Here is a 17,291-nt window from a genome sequence, read left to right as displayed (position 1 = left end):
TCCTTCCATTTTTTTTTTTTTTTTTTTTTTTTTTTTTTGAGACGGAGTCTCGCTATGTCACCCAGGCTGGAGTGCAGTGGCGCAATCTCGGCTCACTGCAAGCTCCGCCTCCCGGGTTCACACCATTCTCCTGCCTCAGCCTCTCCGAGTAGCTGGGACTACAGGCGCCCGCCACCACGCTTGGCTAATTTTTTGTATTTTTAGTAGAGACAGGGTTTCATTGTGTTAGCCAGGATGGTCTCGATCTCCTGACCTCGTGATCCGCCCGCCTCGGCCTCCCAAAGTGCTGGGATTACAAGCGTGAGCCACCGCGCCCGGCCTACTCCTTCCATTTTCTCTTGTACCTCTCTGTGAGATTATCCTCATCAGTATACAAATATGCCTAGTGTCTCCTCCATTAGGAAAAAACCTTCCTTGGACCTCTTCAGTTTCTTTTTCCTTTACTTATGCTCCCATTGGTGGGAAGATTTGGAAATAGACACAGTGGGTTAAATAATTGCCCAGTACATTGTATTTAAGTAGCAAATACTGGACTCAAACCAGATTTCAGAGATGATGTTCTTAAAACTTCATAAGAGGCCAGGCATGGTGGTTCATGCCTGTAATCCCAGTACTTTGGGAAGCCAAAGTGGGAGAATTGCTTGAGGCCAGGAATTTGAGACCAGCCTGGGCAACATAGTGAGACCGTGTTTCTGAGATGCCTTTTCTAAAAACAAACAAACAATTAAACATATTAGCCCAGCATGATGATGTGTACCTGTGGTCCTAGCTACTCAGGAGGCTGAGGCAGTAGAGTCTCTTGAGCCCAGGAGGTCCAGGCTCCAGTGACTGGGATTGTGCCACTGCATGTTTTCTGCTGTATTGCTAGTGCCTAAGGCAGTGTTTGGCCCTCAGTAAACAATAAATGCTTGAATGAGTGGAGATAATAGATGTCCAAAAACATGCCTGATATATAAAATGAATGTCATAGAGGAAATGGGTTAGCCGTTTAAGGAATAGAAAGGGGTAATTTCACCCTAGAGTGATCATGGAATACTTTATGGAGAAAAGATATTGGACCAGACTTCTGAAGAATGCTAAATTTGGGAAGGAAGGAAATTAAAAGCATTTAACTGTATAGAATGGGATGAACGGAGGATGGGAAGGCATAAGTTAGAAGGAAAAGACAATAAATAAGCAAGGTCATTTAACTGGTTTAGAGTTGGTGTAGAAAAGTTGTAGGAGATGGCCCTTAAAAAGATACATCAGGCGGGGCGCAGTGGCTCACGCCTGTAATCCCAGCACTTTGGGAGGCCGAGGCAGGTGGATCACGAGGTCAGGAGATCGAGACCATCCTGGCTAACACGATGAAACCCTGTCTCTACTACAAATACAAAAAATTAGCCGGGCATGGTGGCAGGTGCCTGTAGTCCCAGCTACTCGGGAGGCTGAGGCAGGAGAATGGCGTGAACCCGGGAGGTGAAGGTTGCAGTGAGCTGAGACTGCGCCAGTGCACTCCAGCCTGGGCGACAGAGCGAGACTCTGTCTCAAAAAAAAAAAAAAAAACACACAAAGATACATCAAACTGGGCGTGATAGCTCACACCTATAATCCCAGCACTTTGGGAGGCCACGGTGGGTGGATCGCTTGAGCTCAGGAGTTTGAGACCAGCCTGGGCAACATGGCAAGACCCTATCTCTACAAATAATATAAAAATTAGCCAGACGTGGTGGGCTGTGCCTGTAGTGCCAGCTACTTGGAGGTGGAGGCGGGAGAATCACTTGAGCCCAGGAGGCCAAGGTTGCCATGAGCCAAGATTGTACCACTGCTCTCCAGCCTAGGCAACAGAGCAAGATTTTGTCTCTGTCTCAAAAAAAAAAAAAAAAAAAAATTAAGATCCTATTTCAGAAGGTAAGAAGTTTAAACTTGATTTTGTGAAGAGTAAGCATTAGCTGGTCAGGAAACTAAGATAGTGACACTAAAGAGACGTAGGGAAAAGATGTTGTAAAGGGCAGTGCTTAATGACTGACAATAAAAAATACACCTCAGCCCAACAATGTATTACAGTAATTTAGTAAACCTAAAAAGTGTTTGAGAGGGGAAGACAGTTTTGTTGGAAACATGAGTGCAAGTTTAGAGATGACAGGTTTGAGGTGACAAACCCCGAGTAAAATTTCTAGCTGTATTGAGAGATGTAGAACTAAGTCACACAGAGAAGTAAAAATGGAATCTGGAAATGAAAGATCCATGAGAAAGGGAGGGAGTAGGATATAGAAGAGAAAGCTAACAAACTTTCATCTTTTCTGCAACTTCAGGCAGTATAATGGGGAGCTGTTTTTCCTCGTCTAAGTGAGTCTTAATGTTCTCTGGCTTTAAGGATGTGCTGCATGAGTGGCCAGTCCACAAAGTATCCTCGAACCTGGCCCATGCCCAAGGACCAACTCTTCTGTTATAATCTTTTGAAGCTTTATTATAATTTTAGTTATTTTGAAGAACATGGCATTATTTTAATCTAGATAGATTATACACACTTCTGCCATGGACACAACTTACTGTTGGAGATCAAAACAACTGAAACAAAATCTGCCTTATATCAATGTTATAGAAGAGGCTTCCTAGTGTTTTTCTATCCTCAGGACTCAACTCTGTTGAGTTTTTTTTTTTCTTTTTCTTTTTTTTTTGAGAAGGAGTCTCGCTCTGTTGCCCAGGCTGGAGTGCAGTGGTGCGATCTTGGCTTGCTGCAACCTCTGCCTCCCAGGTTCAAGCCATTCTCCTGCCTCAGCCTCCTGAATAGCTGGGATTACAGACGTGGTGGCCACCACACCCAGCTATTTTTTTTTTTTTTTTTTGAGACGGAGGAGTCTTGCTCTGTTGCCCAGGCTGGAGTGCAGTGGCACAATCTCGGCTCACTGCAAGCTCCGCCTCCTGGGTTCACGCCATTCTCCTGCTTCAGCCTCTGGAGAGGTGGACTACAGGTGCCCGCCACTATGCCCGGCTAATTTTTTTGTATTTTTAGTAGAGACGAGGTTTCACCGTGGTCTCGATCTCCTGACCTCGTGATCCGCCTGCCTTGGCCTCCCAAAGTGCTGGGATTACAAGCGTGAGCCACCGCGCCCGGCCACACCCAGCTAATTTTTGTATTTTTAGTAGAGACGAGGTTTCACCACGTTGGCCAGGCTGGTCTCAAACTCCTGACCTCAAGTTAATCTGCCCGCCTCGGCCTCCCAAAGTGCTGGGATTACAGGTGTGAGCCACCGTGACTGGCCCAAGTTTATTTAAATTTAACATCAAGTAACCTGGCTTGATAGTCTCCCATTTTTCTTATTTTCCTTTTTTTTTTTAATTGTATTTTATTTGAGACAGAGTCTCTGTCGCCTAGGCAGGAGTGCAATGGCACAATCTTGGCTCACTGCAACCTCCACTTCCTGGGTTCAAGCAGTTCTCCAGCCTCAGCCTCCCAAACTGGGATTATAGGTGTCTGCCACCACACCCAGCTAATTTTTTGTATTTTTAGTAGAGATGAGGTCTCGCTATGTTGGCCAGGCTGGTCTTGAACTCCTGACCTCAGGTGATCCACCCGCCTCAGCCTCCCAAAGTGCTGGGATTCCCATGATGTGAAAGATTTTATCTGCCAAATAGTAACATAATTTTTCCCTTACCAAATTAACAAAGCCTTCCATAACTGTATACACTAAAGCCAGTGCCCTAAAGGTTGGGGAAATCATGTCTTCAGAGTGTACTGTGCTAAACACTTTACATGAATTATTTTATTTAGTTTTTAAAACAATCCCATAAGGTCGGTTTTATTTACATGTTACAGAAAAGGAAACAATATTTTCAGTCACATAGTAAGTGGAAGAACCACTTATATAAAAGAAGTATATGAAAATGCATAGAAAATAATCTGGGAAATTATTTCTGGGAGATGGAGAGTGGTGAAGAGCTTTCAGTTTTTACTCTGCCACCTTTTTTTTTTTTTAGACAAAGTCTCACTCTGTCACCCAAGCTGGAGTGCAGTGGCATGATCTCACTCACTGCACCCTCTGCCTCCCAGGTTCAAGTGATTCTTGTGCCTCAGCCTCCCAAGTAGCTGGGATTACAGGTGCGCACCACCACGCCCCACTAATTTTTGTATTTTTAGTAGAGACAGGGTTTCAACATTTTGGCCAGGCTGGTCTTGAACTCCTGACCTCAGGTGATCCACTCGCTGGGATTACAGGTGTGAGCCCCCACTCCCAGCCCTCTACTTCTTTTTTTTTTTTTTTTAAATATGGAATCTCACTCTGTCACCCAGGCTGGAGTGTAGTGGCACGATCTCGGCTCACTGGAAGCTCCGCCTCCCGGGTTCATGCCATTCTCCTGCCTCAGCCTCCCAAGTAGTTGGGACTACAGGTGCCCACCGCCACGTCCGGCTAATTTTTGTATTTTTAGTAGAGACGAGGTTTTACCTTGTTAGCCAGGATGGTCTCGATCTCCTGACCTCGTGATCCACCTGCCTCGGCCTCCCAAAGTGCTGGGATTACAGGCGTGAGCCACTGTGCCCAGCCTCCGGCCCTCTACTTCTATATTGTTTGGATTTTTAATATAAGCATATCGTTGTTTTGTAATTTCGAAAAAAAATTCTCAAAGATAAGAAAGAAAATTTGGGCTGGGTGCAATGGCTCATGCCTCCCAGCACTTTGGGAGGCCAAGGTGGGTGAATCACCTTAGGTCAGGAGTTCAAGACCAGCCTGACCAACGTGGAGAAACCCCATCTTTACTAAAAAATGCAAAATTAGCCGGGCGTGGTGGTGTGTGCCTGAAATCCCAGCTACTTGGGAGGCTGAGGGAGGAGAATCCCTTGAACCCGGGAGGCAGAGGTTGTGGTGAGGCAAGATCGTGCCATTGCACTCCAGCCTGGGCAACGAGCGAAACTCCATCTCAAAAAGAAAAAAAAGAAAGAAAAAATTTGGTTCTCCTAGGCCTTTAACATAAAATGTTCTAAAGGATTTTCCTCATAATTTAAATGTGAATTATGACTGCAAAGTAGATTTCTAGAGTAGAAATTACCCTTTAGCATCATTCACTTAAACTTTGTAGAAAAATTCAAAGGTATCTGGTATGGAATGGGTAGTCTAAAGCAGAGATTTCCTTGAGTGGCTCATAAGACAGTTTTCATGGCATTTCATTTACTTCTCTTTTCTTTCCTTTTTGTTTTCTTTTTAAAATTTTTTCTATTTCTTTTTCTGTTTTCTCCAATTGTTCATTTTAAACATCTTGTTTATACTGTTGGAGTAAATATGTTTTTTTCCTTTCTTGCTCACACTCAAAATTTGCTATGGACACTCCGAGGGCATTGACTAGTCGCTTTAGTACCCCTGAAGAATGAACTGCTCATTAAAGTGAAGTATAAGTTTGATCTAGACATGCTAAAATTAACTGGGCTTTGGATCATGGCCCGTTATTGATTAAAGCTAAGGTAAACGGTCTTCCAAGTTTTTGTACTTTTGAATTGATAGTCTTGTGTTGGTATGCAGTTATAGAATTTTATTACTGGCCAGGTGTGGTGGCTCACGCCTGTAATCCCAGCACTTTAAGAGGCCAAGGCGGGCAGATCACTTGAGTCCAGGAGTTCAAGACCAGCCTAGGCAATGTGGCAAAACCCTATCTACAAAAAAATTTAATCGGGTGTGGTGGTGCACACCTATGGTCTCAGCTATTTGGGAGGCTGAGATGGGAGGATCACCAGAGCCCGGAAGGCAGAGGTTGCAGTGAGCCAAGATTGCACCACTGCACTCCAGCCTGGGCAGCAGAGTGAGACCCTGTCTCTAAAACAAAAAAAAGGCCAGGCGCAGTGTCTCGTGCCTATAATCCCAGCACTTTGGGAGGCCAAGGCAGGCAGATCACCTGAGGTCAGGAGTTCAAGACCAGCCTAGCCAACTTGGTGAAACCCTGTTTCTACTAAAAATACAAAAATTAGCTGGGCGTGGTGGCATGCGCCTTTAATCTCAACAACTCAGGAGGCTGAGGCAGGAGAGTTGCTTGAACCCAGGAGGTGGAGGTTGCAGTGAACCGAGATAACGCCACTGCACTCCAGCCTGGGCAACAGAGTGAGACTATCGCAAGAAAAAAAAGAAAAGAATTTTATTGCCTACTTTGGGCTATATTTCTAAGCAGTCCAGTTCTGACAGGACTAGCTGTATGTACTGAGACACAATCAGCTTTACATTTTTTTTTTTTTTTTTTTTTTTGAGTCAGAGTCTCGCTCTGTCACCCAGGCTGGAGTCGGTGGCGCGATCTCGGCTCACTGCAAGCTCCGCCTCCCGGGTTCACGCCATTCTCCTGCCTCAGCCTCTCCCAGTAGCTGGGACTACAGGCGCCTGCCACCACGCCCGGCTAATTTTTTGTATTTTTAGTAGAGACGGGGTTTCACCGTGGTCTCGATCTCCTGACCTCGTGATCTGCCCGCCTCGGCCTCCCAAAGTGCTGGGATTACAAGCGTGAGCCACTGCGCCCGGCCACCACTGTCATTTTTAAATGTTTTTTTCCCTTTGCCTTGGAGGAATTATAAAGATGTCATGAGGAACTTGGTCAGCTGTATCAGAAATACAATGTTCATTTCTACTGTTGTTTTTGTTCTCTATAGCTTCCCATTGACCGGGGTGGAGGTGAAGGAAAGGCCATGTACATTGACACTGAGGGTACCTTTAGGCCAGAACGGCTGCTGGCAGTGGCTGAGAGGTAGGTTACTGGTTTAGATAAGAGAGACTATGGCTGCACTCATCAATGTAGTGATTGCCAGGGTTAGTTTGGCCAAAGAATGTCTCTTCTATAACCCCACGTCCCAAAGTTGTATGTGTGGTTCAAAAGAATGACTTCCTTAGTAGAAAAAGGCATTCTTTTTTTTTTTTTTTTTTTTTTAGATGGAGTCTCGCTCTTGTCACCCAGGCTAGAGTGCAATGGCATGATCTCAGGTCACTGCAGCCTCCACCTCCCGGGTTCAAGCAACTCTCCCACCTCAGCCTTCCTAGTAGCTGGGATTACAGGCGCACACCGCCACACCCAGCTAATTTTTTGTGTTTTTAGTAGAGATGGGGTTTCACCATATTGGCCAGGCTGGTCTCGGACGCCTGACCTCAGGTGATCCACCTGCCTTGACTTCCCAAAGTGCTGGAATTAACAGGCGTGAGCCACCGCACCCAGCCAGAAAAAGGCATTCTTTTTTTTTTTTTTTTTTGAGACAGAGTCTCGCTCTGTCACCCAGGCTGGAGTGCAGTGGCGCGATCTCGGCTCACTGCAAGCTCCGCCTCCCGGGTTCACGCCATTCTCCTGCCTCAGCCTCTCCGAGTAGCTGGGACTATAGGCGCCCGCCACCACGCCCGGCTAATTTTTTGTATTTTTAGTAGAGACGGGGTTTCACCATGGTCTCGATCTCCTGACCTCGGGATCCGCCCGCCTCGGCCTCCCAAAGTGCTGGGATTACAAGCGTGAGCCACCGCGCCCGGCCTAAAAGGCATTCTTTAGAGTTCCTGTCAGACTGGATTAAAAAAAAAAAATCCAACTATGTGTTTTCTTCCAGAGAAACCCTTTAGAAAGTAAAAGAATGGAAAAAGATATTGCATGCAAATAGTAACCATAAGAGACACTGCATGGCTATACTAATATCAGACAAAGTACACTTTAAGACAGACACATTGGCCGGGCACCGTGGCTCACGCCTGTAATCCCAACACTTTGGGAGGCTGAAGTGGGTGGATCACAAGGTCAGGAGATCGAAACCATCCTGGCTAACACAGTGAAACCTCGTCTCTACTAAAAATACAAAAAATTAGCCGGGTGTGGTGGCAGGTGCCTGTAGTCCCAGCTACTGGGGAGGCTGAGGCAGGAGAATGGCGTGAACCTGGGAGGCGGGGCTTGCAGTGAGCCGAGATTGCGCCACTGCACTCCAGCCTGGGCGACAGAGCAAGAATCTGTCTCAAAAAAAAAAAAAAAAAAAAAAAAAAAAGACAAACACATTATATACAAAGAGGAACATTTTGTAATTAAAAGGTCAGTTTGTCAGGAAGATATAACAGTTGTAAAGATACACACACGCCTAACAACAAAGCCCCAAAATACACGAAACAAAAACTGAATTAAAGGGGAAAATAGACAACTCATCAATAATAGTAAGGGACCAGATTTTCATTTTCGGTAATGGATACAGGCTTCAATATCTCACTCTCAATAATGAATATAACATGTATCAGAGGCCCTGCTAAAGGGCATCTGTGAAAAACCTACAGGTAGCATCATACTAAATGGTGCTGTTACCCAGGCTGGAATGCAGTGGTGCTATTTCGGCTCACTGCAACTTCCACCTCTCGGGTTCCAGTGACTCTCCTGCCTCAGCCAAAAATTAGCCTGGCTAATTTTTGTATATTTCGAAGAGACAGGGTTTCTCCATGTTGGCCAGGCTGGTCTCAAACTTCTGACCTCAAGTGATCTGCCTGCCTTGGCCTCTCAAAAGTGCTAGGATTACAGTTGTGAGCCACTGCACCCGGCCTTAATGGTGAAATTCTGAATGCTTTTCCCCCTAAAGTCAGTAACAAGGCAAGGATGCCCACTTTCACTATTTACATTCAGCAATGTACCAAAGATTGTAGACGGTGTAGTCAGACAAGCAAATGAAATAAACAGCATCCAGATTGGAATGGAAGAAGGAAAACTATTTGCTGATGACATGGTGCCATATGTAGAAAATCCTAAGGAATCCACCCACAAGAAAAACTAGAACTAAATAAACTGTTCAGCAAAGTTGCAGAATACAGTATCAATATACAAAAATCCATTGTATTTCTATATACTAGACAATAACAATTCAAAAGTAAAACTTAAACTTCATTCACAGTAGCATGAAAAAGAAGAAAATACTTAGGAATAAATTTAAAAAAAGAAATGTAAGATTTGTACAGCAAAAACTCTGAAACACTGCTGAGAAAAATTGAAGATTTACATAAAGAGAAGCATTCCACATCATGGATGGGAAAACTCAATATTACTAAAATGGCATTCTTGCCCAGGTACTGTGGCGCACACCTGTAATCCCAGCACTTTGGGAGGCCAAGGTGGGTGGATCACCTGAGGTCAGGAGTTCGAGACCAGTCTGGCCAGCATGGCAAAACCCTGTCTCTACTAAAAATACAAAAATTAGCCAGGCATGGTGGCACACTGCCTGTAGTCTGAGCTACTTGGGAGGGTGAGGAAGGAGAATCACTTGAACCAGGGAGGCACAGATTACAGTGATCTGAGATCACGCCACTGCACCCAGCCTGGGTGACAAAGCGAGACTCTATCTCAAGAAAAGGCAGTTCTCCTCAGATTTTATCTATAGATTCAAGCCAATCCTTATCAAAATTCCAGCAAGCTTTTTTTGCAGAAATTTACAAAGTAATCATAACATTTATGGAACATAACATATGGAAATGCAAAGGACCCAGAATAGCCGAAATGCCTGGAAAAAAAAGAAAATTTGAGGTCTTAGACTTTTTGGTTTAAATTCTTATTATAAAGCTACAGAACCAAGACAGTATGGTCATGGCATAAGGATAAACATGGAGAGTTTGGAAATGAAACCTTTGTGGTCACTTCATTTTTAACAAAGGTAACAGGCAATTTTTTTAAAATTTAAAATTTTTTACAAATACACATGGTCGGCCGGGCGCAGTGGCTCACGCTTGTAATCCCAGCACTTTGGGAGGCCGAGGCGGGCGGATCACGAGGTCAGGAGATCGAGACCACGGTGAAACCCCGTCTCTACTAAAAATACAGAAAATTGGCCGGGCGTGGTGGCGGGCGCCTGTAGTCCCAGCTACTCGGAGAGGCTGAGGCAGGAGAATGGCGTGAACCCGGGAGGCGGAGCTTGCAGTGAGCCGAGATCGCACCACTGCACTCCAGCCTGGGTGACAGAGCGAGACTCCGTCTCAAAAAAAAAAAAAAAAAAAAAAAAAAAAAAAAAAAAAAAAAAAAAAAAAAAAAAAAAACAAATACACATGGTCTTGCTGTGTTGCCCAGTCTGGTCTCTAACTCCTGGCCTCAGGTGATCATCCCTACTCAGCCTCCCAAAGTGTTAGGATTACAGATGTGAGCCACCAAACCTGGCTGAGAAGGCAATTTAATGAGGGAAAAAATGGTCTTTTCAATAAACGGTGCTGATGTGGATGAATTTCCAAATGCAAAACAATAACTTCAGACCCTTACTATACACCACACATAAAAAAATAGATAACAGTGTGGTCATTCCTCAAAAAATTAAACACTGAATGACCATGTGATCCAGCAGTTCCATTTCCAGCTATATAAAGAATTGAAAACAGGAACTCAGATACACACAATGAAGCCTTAAAAGGAAGAAAACAAATTTTTTTTCTTAGACTTAGTCCTGCAGATAAAAAGGTAGGAAATTCTGACACATGCTATTAACATCCACTAACCTTCAGGACATTATGCTAAGTGAAATAAGTTAGTCACAAAAGGACAAAAACTGAGGCCAGGTGTGGTGGCTTATTCCTATAATCCCAGCACTTTGGGAGGCCAAGGCAGGTAGATCACCTTAGGTCAGGAGTTTGAGACCAGCCTGGCCAACATGGTGAATCCCTGTCACTACTAAAAATACAAAAAATTAGCCAGGCGTGGTGGCACACACCTGTAATCCCAGCTACTCTGGCGGCTGAGGCAGGAGAATCGCTTGAACCTGGGAGGTTGCAGTGTGCTGAGATTTTGCCATTGCACTACAGCCTGGGCAACAAGAGCGAACTCTGGCTCGGGGGAAAAAAAAAGGACAAAAACTGTATGATTCCACTAATATGTGGTACTTCAAAATCAAAGAGACAGAAAGTAGGATGGTGGTTTTCTGGGGGTAGGGAGACTGGGGAGTTATTGTTTAATGGTACAGTTTCAGTTTGGGATGATGAAAAAGCTCTGGAGATGAATAGTGGTGATGGTTGCACAGCAGCATGAATGTCCTTAATGCACCTGAACGGTATACTTTAAAATAGTTAAAATGCTCAATTTAATGTTATATGTGTATGTTTTACTATACTGTTTTTAGAAGGGTGATAGTCCTAAATAAGAGCCTAAACTATAATTTTTCAGAGAGAATTTGGGAGAAAATCTTAGTGACCTTAGGGTGGGCAAAGATGTATTAGCTACAACACCAAATACACAGTCCATGAAAGAATAAATTGATAATAGAGTTAGTTTTCACTTCATCAAAATTAAAACCTTTTGTGTGTGCTTCAAAGGACACTATGAAGCAAGTGAAAAGATAACCCAAAGAATGTGAGAAAATATTTGCAAATCATGTATCTCATAAAGATCTAGTATCCAGAATATATAAAGAACTATTATAACCCAACAATAAAAAGAAAACCCAGTTGTTTAAATGGGCAAAGGATTTGAATAGACAGACATCTCTCCAAAGAGGATATACAAATGGTTGATTAGCACATAAAAAGATGCTCAACATCATATAGTCATCAGGAAAATGCAAATTGAAACCATGGTGAGCTACCACTTCACACCCACTATGAAGGCTATAATAAAAAAGACGGTAACAAATACTGGGAGGATGTAGAGAAACTGGAACCCTCACATACTGCTGGTGACAATATACAATGGTGGTCTCTTTGCAAAATAGGTGGCTTCTTAAAAAGTTAAATATAAATTTACCATCTGATGCAGCAATTTCACTCTAGTTATATACCCCAAGAGATATAAAAACATGTCTATACAAAGACTTGTATGATAATGTTTATAATATCATTATAATAGCCCAAAATGTCCATCAGCTGGTAAATGAATAAACAAAATTTGTTTTTTCCATACAATGGGATACTCTTCAGCAATAAAAAAAGAACTTAAGTACTGATACATGTTAACAACATGGATGAACTTTCAAATATGCTAAATGATAGAAGTTAAACACAAAAGACCACATAATGTATGATTCCATTTATATGAAATTTCCAGAAGGGGATAATCTAAGGGATAGAAGAATTGTGGTTACTGGCAATAGGAATGAGGAATAACTGTGAATTAAGTTGAGAGATTTTTTAGGGGTGATAAAAGTGTTCTAAAATTGGATTGTGTTCGTGGTTATACAACTCTGCAAATTCACTAAAGCTCAATGAATTTTATACTTATAGCAGGTCATTTTTGAGGTATGTTAATTATACCTGAGTAAAGCTCGTGAAGAGTTTGTAAGTTTCTATATCAAATAAAGTTTTTAAATACATCCTCAAAATTGTTTTACTTCTTTTCCTTTGTCTAGGGTCAAATGTGGTAATTTAGTCCCTGCCACACATTTTAGGGAAACCCAGTGATAAAACAATTTAATTGTATGCTGAGATGTCAGACTCAAGTTGGAACCTGCCTAAATAAATTGAGGAGAATATTCTCTCTCGTTTTATAATCAAATTATCTTTCCCAGCTTATAATTTGAGGACTGCAACCTATTGAATATATACCACTGAAACGTAAAATTAGGTTGGAATGGTAATTGCAGCTTTTTGTCTCTGCCTACAAAATTCCTATGAAGGAAAAGGAATTACTCTTTTGTAGCCTGATCTTAGTTTTCTGAGGATGTATATACTTAATTGTGTCTTCCTTCTCAAAATTGTTTTGGCAATCCTGTACAGCATTCATACTTTTACTGTTTTAGTAGTTTAAGGATTATCTTTTGGACAGAGTCACTAAAACATTGTCTTGTAACATAAATAAGTATTCAGATAGGATAGATGACCTAGTAGAATATAGGCTATGAGGACAAGAACTTTGATTTGGTCACCCACTGGATGCCCAAGCAATAAAGCAATGCATTCAGGATTTGTTAATGAATATTTTGCTCACAAAAAAATAGTTTTTTTTGTTTGTTTTTTTAGAGATGGGTCTCACTGTGCCCCCCACTAGAATGCAACGGTGCAATCATAGCTCACTGCAGCTTCTAACTCCAGGGCTCAAGCAGTCCCCCTTCCTCAGTGTAGCTGGGATTAACAGGCACACACCACCAAGCCCAGCTAATGTTTTTATTTCTTTTTTTTTTTTTTGAGATGCAGTCTTGCTCTGTCGCCCAGGCTGGAGTGCAGTGGCGCGATCTCGGCTCACTGCAAGCTCCGCCTCCCAGGTTCACACCATTTTCCTGCCTCAGCCTCCCGAGTAGCTGGGACTACAGGCTTCCACCACCACGCCCAGCTAATTTTCTTGTGTTTTTTAGTAGAGACGGGGTTTCACCGTGTTAGCCAGGATGGTCTTGATCTCCTGACCTTGTGATCTGCCCACCTTGGCCTCCCAAAGTGCTGGGATTATAGGCGTGAGCCACTGTGCCTGGCCTAGTTCTTATTTTTGTAGAGATGAGGTCTCACTGTGTTGCCTAGGATGGTCTCAAACTCTTGGCCTAGAGTGATTCTCCCTCCTCGGCCTCCCAAAGTGCTAAGATTACAGGCAGGCATAAGTGACTGTGCCTCGCTGAAAAATATGTTTCATAGAAATTTCATTAATTTGTTTTAATCAGGTCTCTTTATCAAGAAAAAATTTTGTAATTGAATTATATTTCTGAGAATGTCACAAGGCCTCCTTAAGCTAATAAAATAGTCCTCTTTCATTCACAGCAAAAGAGCCCTTACTGATTAATTTTTGCCATGCCCTGTTGAAGAATATTAGCCCCCATTCATGTTACTGTAGCTCTGGGGTTCCCAGAACATGGTCCCCAGAACAGCAGCATTACCATTACTTGAGAACTTGTTAGAAATGCAAATTGTCTGATGGGACTTCAGATCTACTGAATCAGAAACAACTAGATACTCGGGCTAGCAACCTGTTTTTAACAAGCTCCCCAGGTCCAGGCATCATGGCTCACGCCTGTAATCCCAACACTTTGAGAGGCCAAGGGAGTGGATCACCTGAGGTCAGGAGTTTGAGACCAGCCTGGCCAACATGGTGAAACCTTGTCTCTACTAAAAATACAAAAACTAGCTGGGCATGTTAGCGGGCACCTGTAATCCCAGCTACTCGGGAGGCTGAGGCAGGAGAATCACTTGAACCCAGGAGGCGGAGGTTGCAGTAAGCCAAGATCGTGCCACTGTACTCCAGACTGGGCGACAGAGTGAGACTCCATCTCAAAAAAACAAACAAAACAAAACAAAAAAAATGCAAGCTCTCTAGGTAATCTGATGCTTGCTAAAGTTTGAAAACTATGACCACAAATTGCTAGCCTTTCTTGAAAATCTGAAGTACTGTGAAAGAATGACAGAACTCCTTTGAGATGAGCTTAGTTTTTCAAACTTATATGTTAAGAATAACCTGAAGTATTTGTTAAATATACAAATTACCAGGCTCTTCCCTGATGATTGTAGTTCATTGAGTCTAGGTTAGGCCCAGGAATTTTTTTTTTTTTGAGACAGAGTTTCACTCTTGTTGCCCAGGCTGCCAGGCTGGAGTACAATGGCGTGATATTGGCTCACTGCAACCTCTGCCTCTCGGGTTCAAGCGATTCTCCTGCCTCAGCCTCTCAAGTACCTGGGATTACAGGTGTGCACCAGCACGCCTATCTCATTTTTGTATTTTTTTAGTAGAGACTGGGTTTCGCCTTGTTGGCAAGGCTAGTCTCCAACTCCTGACCTCAAGTGATCCGCCTGCCTTGGCCTCCCAAGGTGCTGAGATTACAGGCATGAGTCACCACAGCCTGCCCAGGAATTTGTTTTCTAACAGGTGTTCCAGGTTATTATCTTTAGGGAAGTTCAAGAAACACTATGAAAGAGGATGCTATGGCCAGGCGCGGTGGCTCACGCCTATAATCCCAGCACTTTGGGAGGCCGAGGTGGGTGGATCACAAGGTCAGGAGATGGAGACCATCCTGGCTAACACAGTGAAACCCTGTCTCTACTAAAAATAAAAAAAAAAATTAGCCAGGCGTGTGTGGTAGCGGGCGCCTATAGTCCCAGCTATTCAGGAGGCTGAGGCAGGAGAATGGCGTGAACCCGGGAGGCGGAGCTTGCAGTGAGCCAAGCTCGCGCCACTGCACTCCAGCCTGGGCGACAGAGTGAGACTCCGTCTCAAAAAAAGATGGTATTTCCAGCCAACTTGTCCCAAGCTGTGGGAATTCCATGTCCTGCTTCTGGAGCCTAAGCGCAGAGGTTCCCGTAGTTTTTTTTGTGAGCGCCGCTGAGAGAAAAGCTAGGATAACTCTTTATTCTGGTAAACCTTCTCTGTTTTTATAGCAAGTAGATAATCTCCCTTTCTTTTTTAATTTTTAATTTTTTTAAATTTTATAAATAGAGACGGGCTTTTGCCATGTTGCCCAGGCTGGTCTCAAACTCCTGACCTCAAGTAATCCTCCCCACTCAGCCTCCCAAAGTGCTGGGATTACAAGCATGAGCCATCATGCCCAGCCTCTTCACCCTTTCTGATAGTAGATTATATCAGTGTATTTTTTTGTTCATTTGTTTGTTTGTTTTTGAGACAGAGTCTTGCTCTGTCACCCAGGATGGAGTGCAGTGGCGTGATCTCAGCTCACTGCAACCTCTGCCTCCCGGGTTCAAGCGATTCTCCTGCCTCAGCCTCCCAAGTAGCTGAGAAGCAGGGATTACAGGTGCCTGCCACTACACCCAGCTACATTTTGTATTTTTAGTAGAGATGGTGTTTCACCATGTAGTCCAAGCTGGTCTCAAACTCCTGATCTCAAGTGATCTGCCCACATCAGCCTCCCAAGTTGCTGGGATTACAGGTGTGAGCCACCACGCCCAGCCATATCAGTGTTTCTTGAGGCAGAACTAGAAGACTTGTGCAGTAAAGTACTTACACTTGTTATATCTTTTTTTTTCACCATATATTTACGATCTAAATAGAGAAAACGTATATCTCTTCATTCTTGTTTTATTTGGTCAGGATCGTAAGGTGTAACTCTATCCTAATGCCATCTGTTTATCCTCATGATAGAATCGTGAACCTAGAACATAATCATAGCACACTGGGTTTTATGTAAATATTCTTTTTTTTTTTTTTTTTTTTTGAGATGGAATTTCACTCTGTCACCCAGTCTGGCATGCAATGGTGTGATCTCGACTCACTGGAACTTCTATCTCCTGCGTTCAAGTGATTCTCCTACCTCAGCCTCCCAAGTAGCTGGGATTACAGGTGCCTGTCATCACGCCCGGCTAATTTTTGTATTTTTAGTAGAGATGGGGTTTTGCCATGTTGACCAGGCTGGTCTCCAACTCCTGACATCAGGTGATCCACCTGCCTCGGCATCCCAAAGTGCTAGGATTACAGGCGTGAGCCACTGCACCTGGCCCTCAAAGGATAGATTTGATTTAGGTCGGGCGTGGTGGCTCACGCCTGTAGTCCCAGTATTTTGGGAGGCCAAGGTGGGTGGATTATGAGGTCAGGAGGTCAAGACCAGCCTGATCAATATGGTGAAACCCTGTCTCTACTAAAAATAAAAAAATTAGCCATGCATGGTGCTGCACGCCTGTAATCCCAGCTACTCGGGAGGCTGAGGCAGGAGAATCACGTGAACCCAGGAGGTTGAGGTTGTAATGAGATCATGCCACTGCACTCCAGCCTGGGTGACAGAGCAAGACTCCGTCTCAAAGGAAAAAAAAAAAAAAGAATGGATTTGATTTATCCTGAAGATTTGCCAGGTAGAGCTCCAGAATAGTTGGGTGCTATCATCTCTCTGCTTATAGTTTGCCTGAACTTCTTAATAGAAAGGGAATTACATTCTTTGGCTCTGAAACTACTGTCAGTACCGCTTCTTCCCTACCTATTCAGGCAATTTAAGTGGCAGAAATGAATTGCTCATCTGCCTGAGTTCTGTGTGCAGCCTAAAAATGTTCTCTCCTTTCTCATAGGTATGGTCTCTCTGGCAGTGACGTCCTGGATAATGTAGCATATGCTCGAGCGTTCAACACAGACCACCAGACCCAGCTCCTTTATCAAGCATCAGCCATGATGGTAGAATCTAGGTATGTGCTCAGTATAAGACACCAAATATGTTCTTAGAGTCCTTCCCTGAATCTTGTAATGGCTATTTGGCCAGATTGATAGTAGTTTGAATTAGAAATGAGGAGGTTTAAGTATAATTCCTGTGTTGACACTCTTGCTTTGTAGTTTAGGTCAAGTCACTATTAAAAATGAAACCATAATCTACTTGAACTTGCGGGAAATCTTGTTAAATGGTGCCTCAGATGTTAGTGCTGTGCAAATATTTTAATAAAACATCTATATACAGGCCAGGCGCAGTGGCTCATGCCTGTAATCCCAGCACTTTGGGAGGCTGAGGCGGGCGGATCACGAGG

At 43.5% G+C, this 17,291-nt stretch overlaps 1 protein-coding gene across 3 annotated transcripts in view; it reads left to right on the top strand.

The window, feature by feature from the left end:
- Positions 1-17,291, top strand: part of RAD51 (RAD51 recombinase) — a 39,592-nt gene that overhangs the window by 15,749 nt on the left and 6,552 nt on the right. For all 3 annotated transcript variants that reach the window (XR_004251601.2, XM_032174317.2, XM_058427424.1), the window contains exons 6-7: positions 6,605-6,699; positions 16,845-16,958. Coding sequence is in view for 2 of the 3 variants with exons in the window: in XM_032174317.2 (XP_032030208.1) it covers positions 6,605-6,699; positions 16,845-16,958 (209 nt within the window). In the remaining variant the exon portion in view is untranslated. The remainder of the gene's footprint in view (positions 1-6,604; positions 6,700-16,844; positions 16,959-17,291) is intronic.

Source organism: Hylobates moloch, unplaced genomic scaffold (assembly GCF_009828535.3).
Source record: "Hylobates moloch isolate HMO894 unplaced genomic scaffold, HMol_V3 SCAFFOLD_14, whole genome shotgun sequence".
NCBI classification, from domain to species: domain Eukaryota; kingdom Metazoa; phylum Chordata; class Mammalia; order Primates; family Hylobatidae; genus Hylobates; species Hylobates moloch.
Note: the sequence above shows the minus strand (reverse complement) of the source record. Positions and strands in the feature narration are given on the sequence as shown.